Raw genomic sequence first — 25715 nt, forward strand, 5'->3', positions numbered from 1 at the left:
CGGTTCACCATGTTGACCAGGATGGTCTCGATCTCTTGACCTCGTGATCCACCCGTCTTGGCCTCCCAAAGTGCTGGGATTATAGGCATGAGCCACCGCACCCAGTCTATTTTTCATTTTTTGAGATGGAGTCTCACTCTGTTGCCTAGGCTGGAGTGCAGAGGCACAATCTGGGCTTACTGCAACCTCCGCCTCTCTGGTTCAAGGGATTCTCCTTTCTCAGCCTCTCAAGTAGCTGGGATTACAAGCACCCGTCACCACACCCAGCTAATTTTTTGTATTTTTAGTAGAGCTGAGGTTTCACTATGTTAGCCAGGCTGGTCTCGAACTCTTAACCTTGTGATCTGCCTGCCTCGGCCTCCCAAAGTGCTGGGATTACAGGTGTGAGCCACCGCACCTGGCCTGTTGTTATTACTTTAAAAGACCCTATACAGGCTTCTGGCCAAAAAGTGTATGTACAGTATTTAAGAGAAAGATAAGAAAGGGGGATATAGATCTGTTTAGAGGAAAACAATTAAGTTGATTATTCATAGAACCACCATTGATTTTGCTTTGCATGGTTTCTGGGTTAGCATGTAAATTTGTTCCGGAGTGACTAAAATTGTAGATCTTTTTGTTGAATAACAGTGTAATTTAATGTAATCCTAATGTAATGTTCTGTAATTAGACTTTGGTAATGTGGAAGGCAGCAAATTGCTTTCAAGATATCTAGCCTCAAGAGATTTTGTTGAAGCAGTTATTAAGCTGTTCTTTCAGGCATTCAGAATATGAAGATTTGGAAGCTTACTTGATTAGTGGACTCAAAAACAAACTGCCACATTTTATGGAATATCTATCAAGATTTTAAAATTACAAACCTTTAATATTTCGTTAGATTAGGTGTAACCGTTAATTTTCTTCTGTCTAAGTGGGTAAACTAAATGATGGATGATGCAGAATTGTATTCCTTTTAATCAAATGATAAAAGAAATAGAGTGCTTAATTCATTCCTATATACATTAAACTTTGTGCAAAGTATTATGCTAAGTATTGAGGGGAATATACAGATGAGGAAAACACTACATATTTCTCAAGGAGCCTGTAGTTCACTAGGGGAGAAGAACGTCTAGCTAAATGATGAGAATTGAAAGCAAAATAAAAGCCTAATGAATTAGTTGTAATAGGATATTGTAGTTACTAGGATGTAACAGCTACTAGAATATAACAGCTTTTAAGTTAGGAGTAGGAAGTATTTCCACAAGCAGAATAAGGAGTTCTGTATAGGAAGAACAACATTAAGACATGTAAGTATGGAAATGTGTGTTGAGTTCAAAGATACCAAGTTCAGTGTGGACTATATGAAATAAGATGGTAAAGTGGACCTGATAGTCAAGAATGCTATACTAACACATTTGGTCTTTATTTTGTGGAGAGCAAGGAGTCAGTGAAAAAGTTTTAACTGGGCAAGTGACATAAACTCAGATTTATATTTAGAAAGATAATTTTTTTTTTTTTTTTGAGACACGATCTGGCTCTGTTACCCAGGCTGGAGGGCAGTGTGTTGCAATTTCAGCTCACTGCAACTTCCTCCTCCTGGCTCAAGCCATCCTCCTGCCTCAGCTTCCTGAGTAGTTGGGACTACAGGTGTGTACCAGCATACCCAGTGAATTTTTGTATTTTTTGTAGAGATGGGGTTTCTCCATGTTGCCCAGACTGATCTTGAACTCGTGTGCTCAAGTCCTCCACATGCCTTGGCCTCCCAAAGTGCTGGAATTATAGGTGTGAACCACCACGCCTAGTCTAGAAAGATAGTTTCCTGAGTAGTGTGAATCATGAACTGTTTCAGTGTAGCTGCCAAACCATGTCACTCTGCAGTGTTTCAGGTGGGTTTACTTACAGGTGAGGAGACCATATCAAGCCACCCGCTTTTGCCCCTTGTAAGGTTTGATTAAATTTCTGATTTCCTTAGCCAGCTGTACAGAGTCTCTCTCTGAGGGGAAGTGGATAGAAGAAAATGCAAACACATTTCAACTTGGATTCTTTTGGCCTGCAATGTTACTCTGCCTGCAAAGCTTACTTTTTGGTACACAGCTACTCTTTTTTGGGGAGGTAGGTACGGGGACAGGGTCATGTTCTGCCAGCCAGGCTGGATCATGCTGGAGCATGATCATGGTTCACTGCAGTCTCAACCTCCTGGGCTCAAGAGAGCCTCCCACCTCAGCCTCCCAAGTAGCTGGAACCACAGGCATGCACACCACCACACCTGGCTAATTTTTTTTTTTTTTTATAGAGACAGGTTCTTTCTATGTTGCCTAGGCTGTTCTTGAACTCCTGCCTGTAATCCCAAAGTGCTAGGATTATAGGCATAAACCATTGTGACTGGCCTTGCCATCCTTTCTTGTAGTCTCACAACACCATTCCAGATTGACAAATGTTCAAAACACCTGACCTGCCAAATGTATGTCAGTAGGTCTTCATTTTTGTCTAGGGGAAGAAAGCAGATCTCACTGTTTAGGTGTCTGCTTCAGCTTTCTGGTATTTTAGGAAGCATAGTTTCCTTTACTGTTTTTGTTGGTTTTTAAAGTTGGGGTAATCTTGAAAATTATGATCTTGTTATGATTTCTGCTTATGCTGTAATGACACTGAAGTTGCTTAGAAGGATCAAAATTAATCAGTTTGAATTTCATCACTTCCTATTCGCACTCAGCTCTGATTATCAGTAAATGACAAAATAGTTACATGAATGCAGTGGAAGGAAGCAGAGCTATATGTATTTACAAGATGGGAGATTGATCCTAAATTGTCAGGTTGATTTTTCTGCAATCCAAAATACTGAATTTTAATTTTTTTTAAAGAGGAACCTGTCTTAGGATGAATTTTTATTGTAGTATACTTTCTTTTGCTTTTATTTCCTATCCTATTGTGAATTTATACGTGTTGATGGCAAATTCACTTAAAACAATAAGGAGTATAAATCTGGAAGCCATGGGCCTGATTAGCCAGTGGTTTGGATCAAGTTCTAATTGGGGCATACCATTAGAATTGCTTTTAGTTTCCCCTGTGCCTTAGTCAGCTTGGGCTGGCATAACAAAATACCAAAGATTGTTGGCTTAAACAACAGAAATTTCTCACAGTTCTAGAGGCTGGGAAATCTAAGATCAAGGTACTGGCAAGGTAGGTTTCATTCTGAGGCCTTATTCTGAGGCCTTATCTTTTGGCTTGCTGTGTGTGGCCATGCAGGGAGAGACAGAAAGAGCTCTCTGATATCCCTTCTTATGAGGACCTCAACCTTATAACCCCATCTAACACTAATTACCTCCCAAAGGCCCTGTCTCCAAGTATTATCACATTGGGGGTTATGACTTAAATGTAAGAATTTAGAGTGGAGGGGGACACTTTAAATGTGTAACACACTACAGTCTGACTCCATTATAATAAATTGTTTTAATACCATGTTTGAAGATGAAATCTTTATGTTTGCTAGTTTGTATATAAATTTCTTCCCGTGAGAAACTAATAGTCATCAGCATCTTTTAGCCAATGTGTTTACATTTTTCAGATTCAAATAGTCAAAATCTATAGAATGTTTTCATTCTGAAGCCTACCAAATCCAAATTGTTCTTTGCACGGAGAAAGCAAGCAGTAAACAGAACAGGATCTGGACATATTTTTGTGCCGGCTTATTCCTGTCTTTTGGCTATGCTAAAGAGACAGGTAACAATGTCAGATTCTGGGAAACAACTTTGTCCTCTGCTTCCTTTTAAAAAATAAAATGAGACTGAAATTTCTCTTGCACTTATTTTTCTTTTTTTTTTTTTTTTTTTTTTGAGACGGAGTTTCGCTCTTGATACCCAGGCTGGAGCGCAATGGCGCGATCTCGGCTCACCGCAATCTCCGCCTCCTGGGTTCAGGCAATTCTCCTGCCTCAGCCTCCTGAGTAGCTGGGATTACAGGCACGCACCACCGTGCCCAGCTAATTTTTTTGTATTAGTAGAGACGGGGTTTCATCATGTTGACCAGGATGGTCTCGATCTCTTGACCTCGTGATCCACCCGCCTCGGCCTCCCAAAGTGCTGGGATTACAGGCTTGAGCCACCGCGCCCGGCCTACACTTATTTTTCTTAATATGAAAACTGATACATTTTCTTTTTTTTTTTTTTTTTTGAGACAGGGCTTTGCTCTGTCACCCAGACTGGAGTGCAGTGGCTCGAAGGTGGCTCACTGTAGCCGTGACCTTCTGGGCTCAAGCAATCCTCCTACCTCAGCCTCCTGAGTAGCTAGAACTACAGGCACACACCATCACACCCAGCTAATTTTTTGTAGAAATAGGGTTTCACCATGTTACCCAGGCTAGTCTCAAATTCCTGGACTTACCTCAGGCTTCCACTGTGGTGGGCTTACAGGTGTGAGCCACTGCACCCAACCAGTAAACTTAATTTTCTTTGTAGTAGTGAAGATCATTAAAAAACATTGCTGTTACTTTTAAAAATAATGTGAATAGGTTTTTTTGTTTGTTTTCATTTTTTTGAGACAGAATCTTATTCAGTTGCCCAGGCTGGAGTGGAGTGGTGCAGTCTCAGCCCACTGCAACCTCTGCCTCCTGAGTTCAAGCCATTCTCTTGCCTCAGACTCCTGAGTAGCTAGGACCACAGGTGTGTGCTACCATACCTGCTAATTTTTGTATTTTTAGTAGAGATGGGGCTTTACCTCATTGACCAGGCTGGTCTCAAACTCCTGACTTCAAATGATCTGCTCGCCTTGGCATCCCAAAGTGCTGGGTTAGAGGCATGAGCCACTGTACCTGGCTGTTTTTTTTTTCTTTTTTCTTTTTTTTTTTTTTTTTAATTGAAACAGTCTTGCTCTGTTGCCCAGGCTGGAGTGCAGTGATATGATCTTGGTTCCCTGCAACCTCTGCCTCCACCTCCCCCTTTCAAACAATTCTCATGCCTCAGCTACCTAAGTAGCTGGGATTACAGGCATGTGCTACCACACCCAGCTAATTTTTATATTTTTAGTTGAGATGGGGTTTTGCCATGTTGGCCAGGCTGGTCTTGAACCATACTTGGCCAGATCTTATTTTTAAGGGCAGTTTTAGGTTCACATCAAAATTAAGCAGAAAGTATGAAGAGTTCCCATACACTCTCTGTCCCTAGACACACATGACTGCCTCACTATCAACATCTGATGCCAGAGTGGTACATTTTTTACAATAGGTGAACCTACATTAACACATCATTACCTCCCAGGGTTCATTCTTTGTGTTGTACATTCTATGGGTTTTGACAGATGTGCAGTGTACATGTGTTCACCATCATAGTATACAAAATAGTTTCACTGCCTCGAAAATCTGCTTCTGTTCATTCCTTCCTCCTCTTCGCCCTCACCGGCAACTGCTTATCTGTATACCGTTTTCATAGTTTTGCCTTTCCTAGAATATTATATTATTTGAATTATATGGTATGTAGCCTTTTCAGATTGCCTCTTCCACTTAGTAATATACATTTAAGATACCTCCTTGGCTTTTCCTGGCTTGATACTCATTTCTGTTTTTTGTTTTTTTTTTGAGACGGAGTCTCCCTCTCTCACCTTGACTGATGTGCAGTAGTGTGACCTCGGCTCACTGCCATCTTCGCTTCCCAGGTTCAAGTGATTCTCTTGCCTCAGCCTCCCGAGTAGCTGGAATTACAGGTGCCCGCCACCATGTTCAGCTAATTTTTGTATTAGTAGAGACAGGGTTTTACCATATTGGCCAGGCTGGTCTCGAACTCCTGACCTTGTGATCTACCCACCCTGGCCTCCCAAAGGGCTGGGATTACAGGTGTGAGCCACTGTGCCTGGCCAGCTCATTTCTTTTTAGCATTAGATAATACTCCATTATCTGATATGTCACAGTTTATCCATTTACCTACTGAAGGGCATCTTGGTTGCTTCCAAGGTTTGACAGTTATGACTATAACTGCTGCAGACATCCAAATGCATAGGACAAGTATGTGTAGTTTTGTGTAAAACTATCAAACTGTCTTCCAAAGTGGCTGTGCAATTTTTGCATTTCTGCCAGCAATGAATTTGAGTTACTATTGCTCCACATCCTTGCCAACATTTGGTGTACCAGCATTCTAGATTTTGGCTGTTCTAATCAGTGCATTGGTGTTACTTTTTGACTTGGTGACCTAGTTCTTAAAATCCTAGAGACTACTTGATTGCGTGTATTATTTATTAATATTTTTCATGACAGACAATATATATACCCACAATAGAATCTAATTGTAAGTGCCAAATAGTCTTAGGTTATTATATGTCTAAATACATAGCTTTAAAGTATATCTATACTGATTACAAGTATGGTCATAAATTATTATGGTGTGGGCTGGGTGCGGTGGCTCACACCTGTAATCCCAGCACTTTGGGAGGCTGGGGCAGGTGGATCACTTGAGGTCAGGGGTTTGAGACCAGCCTGGCCAACAAGGTGAAACCTGGTCTCTACTGAAACTACGAAAATTAGCCGGGCTTGGTGGCGGACACCTGTAATCCCAGTTGCTCTGGAGGCTGAGGGAGGAGAATTGCTTGAACCCAGAAGCCAGAGGTTGCAGTGAGCTGAGAATGCACCACTGCACTCTAACCTGGGCAACAGTGAGACTCTGTCTCAAAAAATGAAAAAAAAAATTGTATTATGCATATTGACAAGAGCTGGAAGGGAACTAGAATGATTGTGAGGATACCTTTTGTTTTCATTATAGTATTTGTGATAAAGGAAAATTTGCGTAGTTTACTTTTTGGGATATATTGTAAACATTTAATATTGTAGTTGATTTTAGTTATAATCCAGGCCATTTGTGAAGTCTTTGTGACTTTTGATTTTGTTAGACACACATTTATAAAGTACTTTCTCGTCTGTGTGTGGTGGCTCATGTCTGTAATCCCTGCACTTTGGGAGGCTGAGGCAAGAGGATCAGTTGAGTCCTGGAGTTCAAGACCAGTTTGGGCAACATAGTGAGACCCCATGTCTACAAAAAATTAAAGTTAGCTTGTTGTGGTGATGCATGCCTATAGTCCCAGCTACTCAAGAGGCTGAGGTGGGAGGATTGCTTGTGTCTGGGAAGTCAAGGCTGCAGTGACTATGCCACCGCACTCCAGCCTGAGTGACAGAGTGAGACCCTGTTTCAAAAAACAAAACAACAATAACAAAAAAGTATTTTCTTAGGCTTGATTATGTTTTACTATGTGTTTGATTATATTCTGAAAATATGATAATTTGAGAAGAAATTTAATGTGAGCTACCTTGGATATATTAATGTTTTAAATATATTAAAATACATATTTAAATATATATTTTAATATATTTTAAATTTAAATATCTATTTTAATTTAATTTTTAATTTTAATTTTATTATATATTTTAAACATTAATGATGCCTAAAATACCATTATACTACACCCATGAGTCCATAAATGGGGTTGTTGTTAAATGACTTCCTGGCTTAACATTCTTTTTCTTTCTTTCCTCTCCTTTCCTTTTCCTTTCCCTTTTGTTCCCTGTTCCCTTCGCCTTCTTTTCTTTTGTTTCTTTGTCTGGATCTTTCCCTTTTTCTTTTCTTTTGTTTCTTTGTCTGGATCTTGCTGTGTTACCCAAGCTGGGTGCAGTGGCTATTAATCAGGCATGATCATAGGACACTACATCCTCAAATTCCTGGGCTCAAGTGAGCCACCTGCCTCAGCCTCCCAAGTAGTTTAAAATTCTTAAATTCCAATCTTAGATATATTTTTTTAGGTTCCTTTGAAATTTGGCAGAAGTTCTCCTGGATTGTATTTTTCTTTAAACAAAAAAGAATAGGACCTGAAAACACATCTTTCTCATGTCAGTGGTGTACTAGATTATGTTGCAAGGGCAAAGGACCACTGATTCAGTAATTTAAAATTAGCTAGGCATAATGGCATGTGCCTGTAATCTCAGAGTAGGGGAGAAAACATAATTTCTTCTTTCCCTCTTTATTCTTTGTTGAGATTATCTCCTGAACACAAATTAAATGCAAAACAAGCAGAAGTTTATTAATGCATGCCATACCCCTCACGTGGGAGAGGACTAAATTCAAAAGCATAATTTTTCTCTCTCAAGGCAGTGGCTTGAGGGCCTTGCTTAAATAGTATTTTAACAGAACCTTAAATCCTATATAGTGACAAGACAAAGGAGAGTATCTTCAGGCTTCCAAAAGGCAGGAAAATGTGGGAAGGTAAATTTGTGGGAAGAGTAAAGTCTGCACCTGGATCCTCTGGTGTACTGTCTCTGAGCTCTGTTACTGAGTTCATAAGCAAGTGTTGTAAAGGGGCCTAGTTTAGGTGGGAAAGGATAAGAGGAGGGTAAGAGTGTGCCCTGTGTTTCAACCATTTTTAGCTCAGTAATCCCCATTATTTTAGAGAGGAAAATTTTGGTTTTCTTCACCAGCTATTCAGGAGGCTGAAGTTGGGGGATTGCTTGAGCCCAGGAGTTTGAGACCAATCTGGGCAACATAATGAGACTCTTTTTTTAAAAAAATAATGATAAAGATTCTGCTATTATAAGAACTGCATTGAGCTGAGTTCCTCATGCCAACTAAATAAAAATGAAAAAAATTTAAAAATTAAAAAAAGAACTGCATTGCAGGAAGGAGGAGAGTACTTATTAGTTAGAGGGTATCACTACCCCATGTCCTTAGTACATCAAAATTATATTTCTTCTTTATAAGACGTGTGTGTGTGTGTGTGTGTGTGTGTGTGTGTGTGTGTGTGTGTATGTGTTAGGGTCGATGGACTGTCTCATCCGCAGGAGGAAGGGTTCTCGCTACCTTCAGGTAGAAAAGAGAATATTTCTTTGTTGTTTTTTTTTGTTTTTGAGATGGAGTTTTGCTCTTGTTGCCCAGGCTGTAGGGCAGTGGCATGATCTCGGCTCATTGCAACCTCCGCCTTCTGGGTTCAAACAATTCTCCTGCTTCAGCCTCCTAAGTAGCTGGAATTACAGGTGACTACCATCACACCCAGCTTTTTTATATTTTTAGTAGAGATAGGGTTTCACCATGTTGGCCATGTTGGTCTTGAACTCTTGACTTTAGGTGAACCACCTGGCTCAGACTCCCAAACTGCTGGAATTACTGGTGTGAGGCACCACACCTTGAATCTCAGGTAGAGGACGTGAGATCTCATAATACTTAGCCCTGGAGAAAGGGCAGAGATGGAGCCAGTAATCTTATTAGCAAACTTCAAAAAGGCTACTTGTTAGGCTGTTGATAACATTTGAAAGGGAACATTGTTTTTGCTCAGTAAAACGTTATGAATTGTTTCTTTTTCTCTAACCACTGAAATAAAATGTTACTTTATTATGAAGGACCTAATTTCTTCATATAAATCAGAGCATCCCAAAGTTTGCTACACAGACTATCAGTTCCTCAGGTTATTTTTTTGGAAGAAAACATTTAGTGATAACTAAGATGCGTATTATACGCATACTATATTCATTTCTTGGAAATGGGCATTAACATATTAAAAATAATAAGAGATTCTGCAGTAGAGAAACCTGTTTAACTTTCTTTGACTCAACGTTTCTCAAACTTAATCCATGAAACCTTTCTTCCTTTTTTTCCCCTACACAGCACCCATAATATTTTTCTGTGGAACAAGTGGTCTGTAATAGTTAATACATACATAGTTCTTTATATATGCCAGCCACTGTTTTAAGTGCTTTACGTATATTATTGGTTAATCTTTTTAGCTAGGCCACCTATCTTCTTTTGTTCTTCTACCCCAAGCACTGGTACATCACAAACTGTCATCCTTGGAATAAGAGGCAGTGTAGTACAGAAACTGAGATCCCAGACTGGGAGCTAGGCTGATTAGATTAGAATCCCAGCTGTGCTACTTAAAACTTGTCATCTTGAGCAAGTGACTTAATCTCTCTAGGCCTCAGTTTTCTAAAGATTGGAACAAGTTTTTTAGTTATTGTTAGTATGTTCAAACATAAGAAAAATAGAGAATATTATACCCTTCACCTAGGTTAATACATGTTAGTATTGTGCTGTATTTGCTTTAAAATTTTTTTTCTCTTTTGCTGGAATATTTTTAAATGTATGTCATGATATTTCACTTTAATTTTTTTGAGACAGAGCCTTGCTCTGTCGCTCAGGCTGGAGTATGATGGTGTGATCTTGGCTCACTGCAAACTCTGCTTCCTGGATTCAAGCAATTGTCCTGCCTCAGCCTCCCGAGTAGCTAGGGTTATAGGTGCCCACCACTACGCCCATCTGATATTTATATTTTTAGTAGAGATGGGGTTTCACCATGTTGGCCAGTCTGGTCTTGAACACTTGACCTCTGGTGATCTGCCCCCCCTTGGCTTCCCAAAGTACTGGGATTACAGGTGTGAGCCACCATGCCTGGCCTCACTTTAATTTTATTAATAGTGTGTGTCTCTAAACCATGTAACCACAATATGATTATACAACCAATAAAGTCGACAGTAATTTTTGAATATTCAGAATTACCCTGATTGTCCTCAGAAGTGTCCTTTTTTGCTGGTTTATTTAGACCAAGATCTGTTCACAGGCCACATATTATATTTGATTGTTATATCTGGAAGGAAACGTAAAAGGAAAGATGAAGTTGAAGGAGCCATCTTGGGATTTTAGTGAAAAAGGACAGCATAGATTCCTGTAGAGATTGAGGGGCTGGAAGAAGGATTTGGAGTTTTGAGAGACTAGAAAATATAAGGACTAAATAGAGATGGATAAATAGATGCTAGGTGGCTTTGATGGATATGAAAGCCCAGCAACAGAAGCATAGGAAGTTAACAGTGGACATGGCCCTGATCAAATGATCAAACTCAGCATTGTCAATATTAGACAAACTGACAAAATGGGGAGATGCCCAGGAAAAGCACAATAGACCAGGGCAAGGTTTGTTATGCAGATTTAAGATTGTATGTTCTCTACTGGTAAGAGTTTCTAGTGATTTGGAGACACTTTTCTCTTCCTTGTATCCTTACAAATGAAGATTTCCTTTAGAGATGTAAATTTCTCTTACAAAAGGATAATTTATACTCTTGTTTTCAGAGCTGTTTCTCACAGTTACCAGATCAAAATAATCCTTATGCCAGAGATGCATATTTTGGGGTGTCATATTCTGGTTTCCTACAGTCGTATTTTGGGGTGACATATTTTGATTTCTTGTAAATATAAGAAGTCTGGAGTTTAGAAAAGCTCAAGATTTGAGAGTTGTCATGATAACCATGATAGTGTTGTTAAAAATGTATTGTTCAAAAAAGAGACAAATCATGACTATGCTAGAGCTACAAAAATAAAGACATGCTGCTAACGAATTGAGGCATCCAGGCAGATATAACCTGTTCAAAGGAAAACACAAATTTATATGGAATAAAGTAGTGGAGGTGAATTGGAAACTGGTTTTGTTACAGAAAAGGGATCCTGATCCAGACCCCAAGAGAGGGTTCTTGGATCTTGTGCAAGAAAAAATTCAGGGCTAGTTCATATAATAAAGTGAAAGCAAATTAGGAAAGTAAAGGAATAAAAAAATGGCTACTCCATAGACAGTGCAGCCTTGAGGGCTGCTGGTTACCCTTTTTTTTTTCTTTTCCCACCCGCCCCCCCATCCATTTTTATGGTGATTTCTTGATGATATGCTAAACGAGGGATGGATTATTCATGCCTCCCCTTTTTAGACCACATAGGGTAACTTCCTGGCATTGCCCTGGCATCTGTATACTGTCATGGCACTGGTGGGAGTGTACAGATGACCAGAGGTCACTCTTGTGGCCACCATCTTGGTTTTGGTGGGTTTTAGCCAGCTTTTTACTGCAACTTGTTTTATCAGCAAGGTCTTTATAACCTGTATTTTGTGCGGACCTCCTATCTCATCCTGTGGCTTAGAATGCCTTAACCGGCTGGTAATGGAGCCCAGTAGGTTTCAACCTCATTTTATCCACTCCTGTTCAAGATGGAGTTGTTCTGTTTGACACACCTCTGACAGTTTCCCCTTCCCCCATTACCTGAGGGAGAAGGGGTGTTGTCAATTAAGTTACTATGTGACAGGACAGAATTTACATATCTTTCAGTTATCTGTCTACAAATTGCAGGCCAGCTCTGTGGTTCATGCTTGTAATCCCAGCACTTTGGGAGGCCAAGGTGATCGGATGCTTGAGCTCAGGATTTCAGGACCAGCTTGGGTGACATGGTGAAACACCATCTCTACAAAAATTACAAAAATTAACTGATCGTGGTGACACATGCCTCATAGTTCCAGCTACTTGAGAGGCTGAGGTAACAGGATTGCTTGAACCCAGAAGGTTGAGGCTGCAGTGAGCTGTAATCATGTCACTGTACTCCAATCTGGGTGACAGTGAGACTGTATTTCAAAAAACCTACTTTAGTTTAAAAATATTTTTTTAAAATTAAAAACATTGCAAATAATTGCTAAATAGAAAAAAAAAATGTGAACAGGACTAGAATCTAATAACCTAGAAGTGTGTGCTATAGTCAGCAGTCCCCAACTTTTTGGCATCAGGGACTGGTTTTGTGGAAGATAATTTTTCCCTGGGCCTGGGGGCAGGGGGGTGGTTTTGGGATGATCCAAGTGCATTATTTTTATTGTGCACTTTATTTCTGTTATTATTACATTGTAATATATAATGAAATAATCATACAACTCAATCATAGTGTAGAATCAGTGGGATCCCTGAGCTTGTTTTCCTGCAACTGGATGGTCCCATCTAGGGATGATGGGAGACAGTAACAGATCATCAGATTCTCATAAGGAGCACACAACCTAGATCATTCACATGCTCAAGTTCATGATATGGTTTGCCTTATCAATGCTGCCACTGACGGGAGGAGGAGCTTGGACAGTAATATGAGCGATGAGGAACAGCTATACTTTTTGTTTGTTTTTGAGATGGAGCCTCACTCTTGTTATCCAGGCTGTAGTGCAATGGCAAGATCGTGGCTCATTGCAGCCTCTACCTCCTGGGCTCAGGCGATTCTCCTGCCTCAGCCTCCGGAATAGCTGGGATTACAGGCACCTGCCACCATGCCTGCCTAATTTTTTTTTTTTTGAGACAAAGTCTCCCTCTACGGCCCAGGCTGGAGTGCAGTGGTGCAATCTTGGCTCACTGCAAAAAACCTCTGCCTCCTGGGTTCAAGCAATTCTCCTGCCTTAGCCTTCTGAGTACCTGGGACTACAGGCACGTGCTACCACGCCCAGCTAGTTTTTGTATTTTTAGCAGAGACAGGGTTTCACCATATTGGCCAGGCTGGTTTCAAACTCCTGACCTCGTGATCTGCCCGCCTCAGCCTCCCAAAGTGCTGGGATTACAGGCGTGAGCTACCACGCCTGGCCAATTTTTGTATTTTTAGTAGAGACGGTGTTTAATCATGTTGTCTAGGCTGGTCTCAAACTGCCGACCTCAAGTGATCCACCTGCCTAGGTCTACCAAAGTGCTGGAATTACAGGCATGAGCCACTGCATCTGGCGGGAGCAGCTATAAATACAGATGAAGCTTCTTTTGCGTGTCCACCACTCACCTCCTGCTGTGCAGCCCAGTTCCTGACAAGCCATAGACCTGTTACCAGTACAGTACCAGTCTGTGTCCTGGGGGTTGGGGACCCCTCCTGTAGAGGATACCTACAATATTTTGTGTTTATTTAATCTGTAATCCAATCCAGTGATGGAGGTGTTCTTATTTCCATATAGGTAATGACAAAACTAAGGCTTGGAATAGATAAAAGACTTGCCACAGACCTTTCTTAACAAGTGGAAAGAGTTGGTACTTAAACATGGGTTATTTTGACTCCTTAAACTAGTCTTAGTTACTCATACAGATATAAGAAAGTTACTGTGTAGATAAAGACAAGGAAATAACTAACTTACTGAGCTGAGTTCTAAAGGAGTTGAAAACGTGGAAGTTGTAAAGGATATCCCAGCCAGAGGAAGCAGCATAAGCCCAGGCATTGAGATGTGGAAGATCATGGGAGGCCAGGTGCTATGGCTCATACCTGTAATTTCAGCACTTTGGGAGGCCAAAGTGGGCAGATTGCTTGAGCTTAGGAGTTCGAGACCAGCCTGGGCAATGTGGCAAGAACCCTGTCTCTACTAAAAATACAAAAAACATAGCTGGACATGGTGGTGCATGTCCGTAGTCCCAGCTACTCAGGAGGCTGAAGTGGTAGGATTGCTTGAGCCTGGGGGCTAGAGGGAGCAGTGAGCTGAGATCGAACCACTGTACTCCAGCTTGGGTGACAGAGCGAGACCCTGTCTCAAAAAAGATGATGAGATATTTGGGAAACAATGAGTAAAAAGAAATGTTAGAAGCCCCCATCTGCGCACTTATAAGAGTACATTCTGTTGATAACTGAACATGGAGTTTGGAGGCCATCTAACACCATTCTGATGAATTTGCGACTTTTAGGAAGCAGTTCGTTATTTGGAAAATAATAGGTTTTAGGAGGCAAGAAGGACTTTAGTTAAAAATCCTAGTACTGGCCCAGCATGGTGGCTCATGCCTGTAATCCCAGCACTTTAGGAGGTCGAGGCAGGTGGATCACCCGAGGTCAGGAGTACGAGACCAGCCTGGCCAATGTGGTGAAACCCCATGTCTACTAAAAATACAAAAATTAACCAGGCAGGGACCTGTAATCACAGCTACTCAGGAGGCTGAGGCAGGAGAATCGCTTGAACCTGGGGGCGGAGGTTGCAGTGAGTTGAGATTGTGTCATTGCACTCCAGCCTGGGTGACAGAGCGAGACTCCATCTGGAAAAAAAAAATCTTAGTATTACAGTTTACTAAGGGTGAGTTGCTTAATCTTTCTGAGCCTTAGTTTCTCCCTGTATAGAATAAGAAGAATAATTTTGAATTTAGCTAGAATTAGTAATGTATCTAATCTATATAAAAATATATGTAGCTGGGCACTGTAGCTCATACCTCTTACCCCAGCACTTTGGGAGGCCAAGGCAGGCAGATCACTTGAGCCCAGGAGTTTGAGACCAGCCTGGGCAACATGGGCAAAATGCCATCTCTACAAAAAATACAAAAATTAACTGGGCATGGTGGCACACGCCTGTAGTCCTAGCTACTTAGGTGGTTTAGGTGGGAGGATCGCTTCAACCTGGGAACCTGGTAGGTTGAGGTTGCAGTGAACTGTGATTGTGCCACTGCCCTCTAGCCTGGGTGACAGAGTGAGACCCTGTCTCCAAAGGAAAAAACAAAAACAAACAAAATGTTAAAACCCTCAATAGTGCTTGGCATATAATTTGTATTTAGTAATTGTTAGTGTTGAGCTAAAATAAGAAGCTGAGGCAGAATTAATAGAGAGAGTTTATTTGGCCAAGCTTGAGTATTGCAACCAGGAGCATAGATTTAAATTGCTGTGTATATACACTCCAATTAGCAGCAGTTAAAAGTGGATTTTTCAAGGGAAACAAAGGGGGATAGGAAGTGGACCAATTCAGAGTTGTCTGTCAGAAATTCTCATTGGATTATAGAAATAACATTGATTAGTGATTGTCCATACATTGTTAAGCTATAGGGTGTAGGTTATATTGAAGGTATGTATGGCATTATTAGGTTAATTTATAGCTACTTGTGGCAATAGCAAGCAGTTTCAAGAGATGGATACATAGCTTAAGGGGGAAGTAGGACAAGCTTGCTGTTTCATTTTAATGTCTCTCTGGGCCTCATAATTTAAAAGGACTCACATTTCTCAAATAAAGTTCTTTTCTCAGTATTACTATTTTAAAATCCTGCTATGTGGTAAAGTGTTAGTTACATTATTCTTTCAGACAAATTATTTACATTAGGGATATGTATTGAGAACCACTGACAGAATATATTACAAGAGTCCTGGACAGCTTAAAGGCGATGCCAATTGTAGAGTTAGTGTTTTTTAAATTAAACATACTGATTTGTGTAAGTAATGTAGAAGTAAGACTGTCCCCTTTATAAGGTTAGATTTTAGTTATTTGTCTTTGAGAGCCATAACCAGCTACAGTGGCATATACTTTCAGGCACAGTGATAATAACCTGTCAAAAGACAAAATTACGGCTAATTTAAAGGGCTTAAGAAAAATAGAATCTCGGAACCCCAAACTCACTGTACAAAAGGGAGAGTTAAACTTGGGATCTGAGTCATCAATACAATTTTCCTTTTGTTGTCAAATTGATAGCTGTAATATCACCACCCCATGTCATACCCTCATTTCTTCTACTCTCTTTTCATGTTTATCTTATGTAAAATGTAGATTTACTGAGCTCGAGACAACACGTAGTTGGCTTTTTCTTTTACTTCCTTTTTTCTTATGTAAAATGTAGATTTTTCTGAGGCTAATTGGAGCTTCACAAGAATGTAACCATCTGCCTCATTGCCTACCTGTTCCTCCTTTTATTCCCCCCATCCTGCTTGCTCTTTCCTCTTTAAATACCAAAGTCCACAAAACCTTCTTTGGAAAAAGCATAGGTCACAGATGCTCCTGTGGTTTGTTTTTCCCCTGGGCACATCCTCAACCTTGGCTAAATAAACCTCTAATCTATTGAGACCTGCCTCCATCACTTTTTGCTTGTCAGTCTCTGTGTATTTGTAATTCTAGAATTGAGCAACACTTCATTCCATAAAATAGAATAAATGTTTCCATGAGTTGAGCAGAGGGAGTAGATTTTATAGGCAGAAAGGGCTGAATAAAGCAGAAACAAAGAATAAAAAGTAGATTGGTCATTTCAAAAAGTTACTTTCCTCGTAAGGCACAGATGAGGAGATAGAACAATAGAAGAATAACTGACTAATATTAGGTTACTTCAGGCTGTAAGTATTGTGTAGGGATTGAACAAAGGGAACTTCATTCTCAGGCTACTTGAAGACTGAAACTGGCCTGTTGGAGAAATTGGCTGTTACAGCTCTGTGCTCATTCCTTGGAAGGTCAGATAACAACATAGTTTTAGTTGTGGTGATGTGAACTTTATCATGGGTGACTCCATTTTGATTTTTAGTGTTGTCTGTTGGGACCTAGTGCAGTAGCTTAGTCCAAAACAGTGGCCTTCTGTAGTTTTTTCTTAAAGACCAGTGTGATAGTAACCTTTTGTGATTTTTAATTAACAAAACCTATAAGAAGCTAAGTAATATAAAGCAAGGAGCTATTTATTTATTTACTTATTTTGAGATAGTTTCCCTCTGTTGCCCAGGCTGGAGTGCCGTGGTACGATCTCGGCTCACTACAACCTCCGCCTCCTGGGTTTGCAATTCTCATGCCTCAGCCATCTGAGTAGCTGGGATTACAGGTGTGTGCTACCACACCTGGCTAATTTTTGTATTTTTAGTAGAGACAGGGTTTCACTGATCTCAAACTCCTGGACTCAAGTGATCCACCCTCCTCAGCCTCCTGAAGTGCTGGGATTACAGGTGTGAACCACCGTGCCTGGCCCAGGGAGCTATTTAATATCTATTTTCAGTATCCTAAAGAGCTAAGCATACATTTTTAAGTTTTGGAAAAGGAATTTGTCACATATTTTAAGGAATTTTAAGGAATATGACCTTTATAGGACAACCCCAAAATGTTGTACCTTGACATATTTTTTAATTTTTTTAGGCCAGTCAAGTGAAGCAGTGGGAGTGGAGAAGGAACAAATAAATTCGTAAATGGTTGTGATAAGCTATAAGCCAGCCTTGGATATTTTTTAAGCTGAAGGCATTTGAGAAAATAGCAAAAGCAGGAAAATCTCTCTTACCTTCCCCTGCCTACTCCCCTGAAGCAAGTCATAAAAACCTTGGAAGGATTTTCTGGCCTCCAGAAGTAGGTTCCCAGATCCTCATCTGAGAAGTCAATCTTAAAAAAAGGATAGTAGAGAAAACTGTGTCTGTACATGTTGAGTTTACTTAGGATTAGAAATAACCTGGAATGCGTGGAATGGCAAGCCACCAGTGCATTCCATGAAGGATGGGTAAGGGAAGCTTTTATTAGCAAAAGAAATTTGCATAAGCTGCTTAGGAATGGAGTTCATTGGTTCCAGAGGTTCAAAGCCAGAGTTGTTATCAGTTCATTGGTGGAGATGCCCTTACTGGGCAAGTGTTCTTCTGAAAACATTTTATCTGAATTACATGTCCGAGATAAGAACTGTTCCCAGTTCATTAATTATTTGAATTACTGCAGTCCTAAAGAATGTCTAGTGATAAACCTTATCAAAGCAGGAGATGTGTGAAGGACACAGAACGACTTTTAGAAAGTCCTTGGAAACTGTTCTTGTCTCACAAGCATGGGCCTCCTCTTCTTTGGGTGTTCCTGGCTCTATTTTGTCTGGGTCTAGCAAAAGTTAATTTCATCTTGCTATCTGCAACTTTCACAGAGAGGTGCCCTTCTTATACCTGGAAGAAAGGAACATCTCTACCTCTGAAGACAAAGACACCAAGAAGAGTCTCAGCAAATAGGCCTAGATAAATTTCCCCTAGTTTATTACCATTAGACCATACTCTTTTTGCCCTGTCATAATTCTCCACGACTCTCCTTTCTTTATCAAACCTAGCATAAAAATATTCTGGTTTAGCTGTTTCTTCAGATTTACATTCCTTTTTTAATTTTATTTTATTTTATTATTTTTTCTTTCTTTTTAGATCTACATTCCTTATGAAAGCTCCTGTGTCATATAAAATTTACATTTGTAAGGCCAGGTGCACTGGCTCACACCTGTAATCCTAGCACTTTGGGAGCCCAAGGCCGGAGAATCACTTGAGCCCAGGAGTTCAAGACCAGCCTGAGCAACATAATGAGACCTGGTCTTCACAAAAAATTGGTTGGATATGGTGGTGCGTATCTGTAGTCTCAGCTCCTCTGGAGGCTAAGATGGGAGTATCACTTGAGCCTGGGAGGTCAAGGCTATAATGAGTTAGTGAGCTATGATTACACCACTGAACTCCAGCTTGGGTGACAGAGTGAGACCCTGTCTCAAAAAAAAATTGTATGCTTTTCTTTTGTTCACCTGTTTTTTATCGTAAGAGACTCAACTGTAACCCTAAGATAGTGGGAGGGAAAGATGCTTTTCTCCCCTACAACCTTTCCTGTATAATTATGCCCAGATGTTATGAAAAGTCCAGGTGACTGCTATTGAGGTTTAGGGAGAACAGAAATTCTCTGAGAGGGGGAAGCCAGCCAACTGCCAGGACAGTCTGTCTTTGGATGGCAGAACTTATAAAGTGACCAGGATTCTGCTGATAAACCTCTTTTGCCCTGGCATCCAGAATTGATTAGTCTCTAAGAGAATGATCCAAAGAGACTACTAAGACTGGGTATGGTGGCTTACACCTGTAATACCAGCACTTTGGGAGGCCGAGGCAGGCGGATCACAAGGTCAGTAGTTCGAGACTAGCCTGGGCAACATGGTGAAACCCCATTTCTACTAAAAATACAAAAATTAGCTGGGTGTGGTGGCATATGCCTCTTGAGTAATCCCAACTACTCAGGAGGCTGAGGCAGGAGAATTTCTTGAACCCAGAAGGAGGAGGTTGTAGTGAGCCAAGATAATGCTGCTGCAGTCTAGCCTGGATAACAGAGCAAGACTCTGTCTTGGAAAAAATAAAATGAAAAATAAAAAAAACAGGAGACTTCTAAGAGACTATTGGATAAACCAGAGGGTTGTTGTTTTTCTTTCTTTTTTTTTTTTTCATGTTGTTTGAGCTCACCTATCCATTCATCAGAATTGCTTGTATCCATTATTTAAGATACCTTTTTAAAATGTTAAGTCACCTGGAATTCTAAGAAAATAGTTGGAAGGTTGCTTGATAGGCATGGAATGGAAGCATGAGGCAGTGTGTGTCTTTGGAGTTCTTGGGGGAACAAACATGTTTCTGATATGATAAGTGTTACGTTAATTAGGTTCACACTGCCTAGTTATGCTAACTCAGACTGAAGCTGTGAGATTTCTCAGTGACTCAGCCAGTTATATATGTTCAAACTCATGGCTTATTGTGACCGTCAAATATGTAATTAACATTCAGTGTACAAACAGACACAGTAATTAAAGGAGGATAGGCCAGGTGTGGGGGGCTTGCGCCCGTAATCCCAGCACTTTGGGAGGCCGAGGTGGGTGGATCACTTGAGGTTAGGAGTTCGAGACCAGCCTGGCCAACATGGGGAAATCTCATCTCTACAAAAAATATGAAAATTAGCCAGGCATGGTGGTGCATGCCTTTAGTCCCAGCTATTCAGGAGGTTAAGGTGGGAGAATTGCTTGAACTCAGGAGGCGGAGGTTGCAGTGAGCCGAGATCATGCCACTGCACTCCAGCCTGGACGACAGAGTGAGACCCTGTCTCAAAAAAGGAAAAATAAAAATAAAATAAGAGAAGGTAACGGACCACAGAGTATGAACCACATTGGGAAACTAGTATGCTGACAGACAAGTCGAATGGATCTGGAAGTCCTTTGCATGCTGGTCACGTAGTAGGGTTGCTACTTCTCTTTGGCAAAGCCTCCAGTGGCAGCCGCCAAAGTTGGAAGAAGTCCTCAGAGTTCTCATGAACAGAGCCTCCAAAGGGTCTTGGACTAGCCTTATTCTTGCTGCTTTTATGGTCTTCCACAGATGGGTCTATTCTTCATTATCTCAGCCATGTTTCACTTTTTGAGTTCAGCTCAGGTGTTGGTTGGTAATGGGCAACAGCAGGTGCTATCTTATGACCTCAATCCATTATGTTTATGGCTTTGAGGGGGTGAACAGCTTTACTCTGGGCTCAATCCTACTTGACATGAGTGACTTCATTTTGAGACATTCAGATCACAAATTATGATATATCAGTAAGGATATTGGACACTTGGTTGACGATTGGGTAAAATTCCAGATGGCTTAGTGAAAAATGTTAGTTTCAGTTAGAAAAGACAGCTTGAGGAATTAGAATTTTGAGACAATACATACCAAAGGAACTTTGCATTTGAGGATGGTAGTTGCAGGATTTCTATCCCAGTTGTGTGCCTCTGAGACTTTGAAAGACTCCATGGTCTTTGTTGTTGTTGTTTGAGACATGGCCTTGCTCTGTCTCCAAGCCTGGAGTACAGTGGTATGTTCTCAGCTCACTGCAGCCTCTATCTCCTAGGCTCGGTCGACCCTCCCGCTTTGGCCTCCCAAAATGCTGGAATTACAGGCATGAGCCACCATGCCTGGCCAACACCATGGTCTTCATCATCAAGCTGAGTGCCTTGAAAAATTTTGAGTACTTAAGCATTTGCTAAATGAATAACTAAACATTTTAACTTATGTTGTTATTGTTGTTGTTGAGACGGAGTCTTGCACTGTTGCCTGGGCTGGAGTGCAGTGGCATAATCTCGGCTCACTGCAACCTCCGCCTCCCAGGTTCAAGTGATTCTTCTTGCTTCAGCCTCCCAAGTAGCTCAGATTACAGGTGCCTGCCACCACTCCCAGCTAATTTTTTTGTTTTTCATAGAGATGGGGTTTCACTATGTTGGCCAGGCTGGTCTCGAACTCCTGACCTTGTGATTCACCCGTCTCGGCCTCCCAAAGTGCTGGGATTACAGGCGTGAGCCACTGTGTCTGGACTTTTCTTCTTTCTCTGCTTACATTTTTAATAATTCTCTAACAGTAATGTCTTAAGTCTACAAAGTTCTTTGGATAAAATGTATACAAAAGGCACAAGTGGATTTGTAAAGTCAGTACTTCCATTCGTGACATGTCCTTGCTGTTATTTCAGTTGTCTGAATTGCCAAGAGATTCAGATACCACTTATGCTTTACAGGCCTCTCAATAGTAAAACAGGCAGTTACATTCTGTGCTTGGAGCTCAAATTAGAGGGGTAAATAAAAGAACCATTGGCTTTATATTCTCCCCCACACCCCCCAGTTCTTGGTTCACCGTAGACATAGCAGAGGTTGGCACTACATCTAAGGGGCAAAGAACAAGTGAATACGTGCTGTGGTTTGAATGTGTTCTCCAGATTTCATATGTTGGAAACTTAATCCCCAAATTTATATATTGATTGGTGGTGGGATCTTTGGGAGGTAATTAGGATTAGAAAAGGTCAGGGTGAGAAGGGATAATTCCCTGGACCCCCTCGCTGGATTTGTGACAGATGTGTGGCAGCGGACCGCAGCATGCTCAAACCCCTTGCATGAGGGAGCATGCGAGCAAGTGCAGGAACCAGAGTGAATGAATGCTGAAAGCAGCCGGTTGCACCTCTCTGGTGGGAGCAGGCTCTGTGTGGACCCTGCAGCAGCATCCAACCGTGTTACAACCAGTGCTCTTTCAGCTCTGCTGTCCAGGGATGACTAAGTGTCAGCTGACTGGAGGGTCAGAGTGGCAGCCCCTGCCCTCCTGGCACCTGGGTTCTTGTCTGGCATCCAGGAAGAATCAGGTCACACAAACAGATTAAAGGGTAGTGTATGTGGAGGATTTAACTGGGCCATGGAAGTGTCTCTCAGTCAGATGGGGAGTTGGAAAGGGGATTGTGCAGAAAGAAGTTGATGTTTCCCTGAAGCCTGGCCATCTCTGGCTGGGCCTGTCTCCAAAGCTGCACATCTGAAATTAGTCCCATCTATCTATAGTCTCTGACACTCAGTTTCTTCTCTGCTTGCTGCTCAGCTGCTTGTATCCCCAGTGCTTAGCTGCTTGTATTCCCATTGCTCAGCTGTTTGTATCCCTGATGCTCAGCCGCTTATATCCTTAATGCTGAGCTGCCTGTGTTGCTCTGCCAGCTGAAGTGTTTTTATCAGGGTGGTTTGCAGGGGCAGAGGATAAGGGTGTGGCAAGCCAAAAAGGCAACATTTGGGTGGAAAAACGGGGTCAGCTGTTTTTACTTAGTGCCATGGTTCCAGGCTTAAGGATAGGGATTAACTCGGAGCCCAGCCCTTCTGTATCAATGTAGGGGTGAGCCATGATGGTACTGGTGACTTTATAAGAAGAGAAAGAGAGACCTGAGCTGCCATGCTTTTGACCTCTTCCCATGTGTGATACTCTCTGCCATGATATTACATAGTAAGAAGGTCCTCACCAGGTACAGCTCCTCAACCTTGGACTTTGCAGCTTTGAAAACTATGAGCCAAATACTCAGTCTTGAGTATTTAGTTTTAGTAAAAGAAAGTGAACAAAAACAACAAGCAACTTTTGTTTTCCTTATTTGGTATAATCTAAAATACCTAAATCCAGTTTAAGCATCAACAACTATACATGTTTAAATACAAAATGAATTTGAGATAGGAGTGTGTGTCAGTAGGTTGTGGGGGACTGTGAGGGGTAGTATAGAATGAAAAGTTCTAGTTATTAGTATCTCTTGAGTGCACAGTTGGGACAACTGTCCTGGAAGGGCCATGGGGGTGGTTTTTCATAAAGAATGAACCATGGGATGTCCACAGTAAATGAGTTTTACCTCAGGCTTGAGGGAAAATGAATTTAGAGCTTTGAATAATCCTCTAGGGTATCAAAATGAAGGAAGAAACTTGAAGTAAAACTTCTATTTGTCTTTTAAAAGGCTTAATGAGTGGCCCTGCATGATGGCTGCTACCTGTAATCCCAGCACTTGGGGAGACAAAAGCGGGAAGATCACTTGATCCCAGGAGTTTGAGACCAGCCTGGGAGATATAGGGAGACCCTGCCTCAAAAAAAAATTTTTTTTATGAAGGCTTAACAAGTTCAAGTTATGGAATGAAAATTTCAATTAATTGAATGGTAGGCTGTCATGAAAACAAAAAAGAATTTCAATTAATCAAGAAAGGGATGTGAAATTGAGAGATAAACAAAAAGGAAAGGGGGCTAGTTAGTACAGCAGTCACTGGTTTGTCTGTGAAGAGAGGGAAAACTGTTTGTCTATCAAACCTCATCAGTTCTTTTCTTTTTTCTTTAAATTGAGACAGGGTCTTATTGTGTTGTCCAGGCTAGGCTCAAGCAATCCTCCTGCCTTGGCCTCCTGAAGTGCTGAGATTACAGGCATGAGCTACTGTACCTGGCCACCTCATAAATTCTTAACTGGAATAGACTCCTTTAACAAAAGACAGATTAACAAGAGAAAAACAAGGTTATTTCCTGGAGCAGACCGTGGAGGATGTGGGTGTTCAGAGAACTTCCTGCGTGGCCAAAATGGTTGTATTAATAAGTTCTTTTAGTTTATATCAGGTCATCCAGCTTCAGCTTGTAGGACTTTAGGACAAGAGAAACTAGAGTCTCAATAAGGATCCGGGCAGTCAGGTTTTAGTTCTTAGTGACTTCAAGTCAGGAGGGTGGGAGAAAAATGGGAAACAATTACTGACAAGATATGCCAGACAGCAGGCTGTAGTTTATGGAGTGGTGAAAGATAGCTCAGAGACAAATAACAGAACTATGGTCTGAAAACCCAGTAGCGTAGATGATAATTTTCTATTGAAGTGTAAAATTTCTGGCCAGGTGTAGTGGCTAATGCCTGTAATCCCAGCACTTTGGGAGGCTTAGGCTGGTGGATCACTTGAGGTCAGGAGTTGAAGACCAGCCTGGCCAACATGGTGAAACCTCGTCTCTACAAAAATACAAAAATTAGCCTGGCATGATGTCAGGTGCCTGTAATCCTTGCTACTTGGGAGGCTGAGGCAGGAAAATCGCTTGAACCTGGGAGGCAGAGGTTATAGTGAGCCAAGATCATACCACTGCATTCTATCCCCGGCGACTGAACAAGACTCTGTCTCAAAAAAAAAAAAAAAAAAAAAAAAAGTAAAATTTCTCTGTTTAGTCATCCTCAGTTTGATCAAAAGTAAAGGTAAAAGAACACTCTTGTTTACAAAAATCTAATCTCATTAAATTTGGTGTAATCATTTATATAAATGCAGCAAGAATGATAATTGGACATATGCTTGATCTTAGGTATCAGTTTTCTTTTTTTTTTTTTTCAGACAGAGTCTCACTCTGTTGCCCAGGCCAGAGTGTAGTGAAGTGATCTCAGCTTACTATAGCCTCCTTCTCCTGGGTTCAAGTGATTCTCCCGCCTCAGCCTCCTGAGTAGCTGGGATTACAGGCATGTGCTACCATGCCCAGCTAATTTTTTGTATTTTAGTAGAGATAGGGTTTCACCATATTGCCCAGACTGGTCTCAAACTCCTGAGCTCAGGGGGATCTGCCCGCCTTGGCCTCCCAAAGTGCTGAGCCATTGCACTCAGCAGCCCAGTTTTTTTTTTTTTTAATTTTCATTCCCGTTTTACAGATGAGGGTTATCAGTTTTGATGTACCTATCAGTTTCTCTAGTAGAGTTTTGTACATTTTCACTTAGTCCAACGGTATGATTTCAAAGTTATTTAAGCAATGCCATGAGGAACCTATACCTCAGAGTACCTGTATAATTCTTTCTTTGGGTCTCTGAGGCAGTCACTTATGTTGAATATGAAGCATTCCAGCTTGTAGCTGATTGTGAGCTTTCAGGGAAGCATTTGAATGTAAGAGTAATTACATGTGAATGACAAAAGACCTAAAATGGCCATGGTTAAAGATTTTATTTGAGTTCATTATCAAAATAATGGAGTTGACAGGAAATTTGTTTCTGTGCCATACAACATTTTAAAATAATGATTGGAATTATGATTGATAACATTATATCAGAATATATTATGGACAATGAGTGCACTGACAAACTTCATGTATTTTTTTTTGTTGTTGTTCTTTTTTTGAGATGGGGTCTTGCTCTATCACCAGGCTGGAGTGCAGGGGCGTGATCTCAGCTCACTGCAATCTCTACCTCCCGTGTTCAAGTGATTCTCCTGCCTC

At 41.0% G+C, this 25715-nt stretch overlaps 2 protein-coding genes across 7 annotated transcripts in view; one reads left to right on the forward strand and one right to left on the reverse strand.

The window, feature by feature from the left end:
- Positions 1 to 17884, reverse strand: part of LOC105734378 (small ribosomal subunit protein eS6-like) — a 33874-nt gene extending 15990 nt beyond the window's left edge. Inside the window, exons 1-2 of one of the 3 annotated variants that reach the window (XR_001111495.2) lie at positions 17729 to 17884; positions 10488 to 10575 (exon numbers count right to left, since the gene is read on the reverse strand). The gene's annotated coding sequence lies outside the window, so the exon portion shown is untranslated. The remainder of the gene's footprint in view (positions 1 to 10487; positions 10576 to 17728) is intronic. The other 2 variants (XM_064364162.1, XM_064364163.1) reach the window with 2 other exon arrangements.
- COMMD1 (copper metabolism domain containing 1) overlaps positions 1 to 25715 on the forward strand; it is a 239231-nt gene that overhangs the window by 16202 nt on the left and 197314 nt on the right. Inside the window, exon 1 of one of the 4 annotated variants that reach the window (XM_021672873.2) lies at positions 18780 to 18800. The exons of the other annotated variants lie outside the window; for them this stretch is intronic. Within the exon in view, the coding sequence (XP_021528548.1) occupies positions 18795 to 18800 (6 nt within the window). The 5' untranslated portion in view covers positions 18780 to 18794. Of the gene's footprint in view, positions 1 to 18779; positions 18801 to 25715 lie in introns of those variants that run through there. 4 annotated transcript variants of the gene reach the window in all.

This window comes from Aotus nancymaae, unplaced genomic scaffold (assembly GCF_030222135.1).
Source record: "Aotus nancymaae isolate 86718 unplaced genomic scaffold, 86718_ANA_hifiasm-v0.15.2.pri h1tg000057l, whole genome shotgun sequence".
In the NCBI taxonomy this organism is placed as follows: Eukaryota; Metazoa; Chordata; class Mammalia; order Primates; family Aotidae; genus Aotus; species Aotus nancymaae.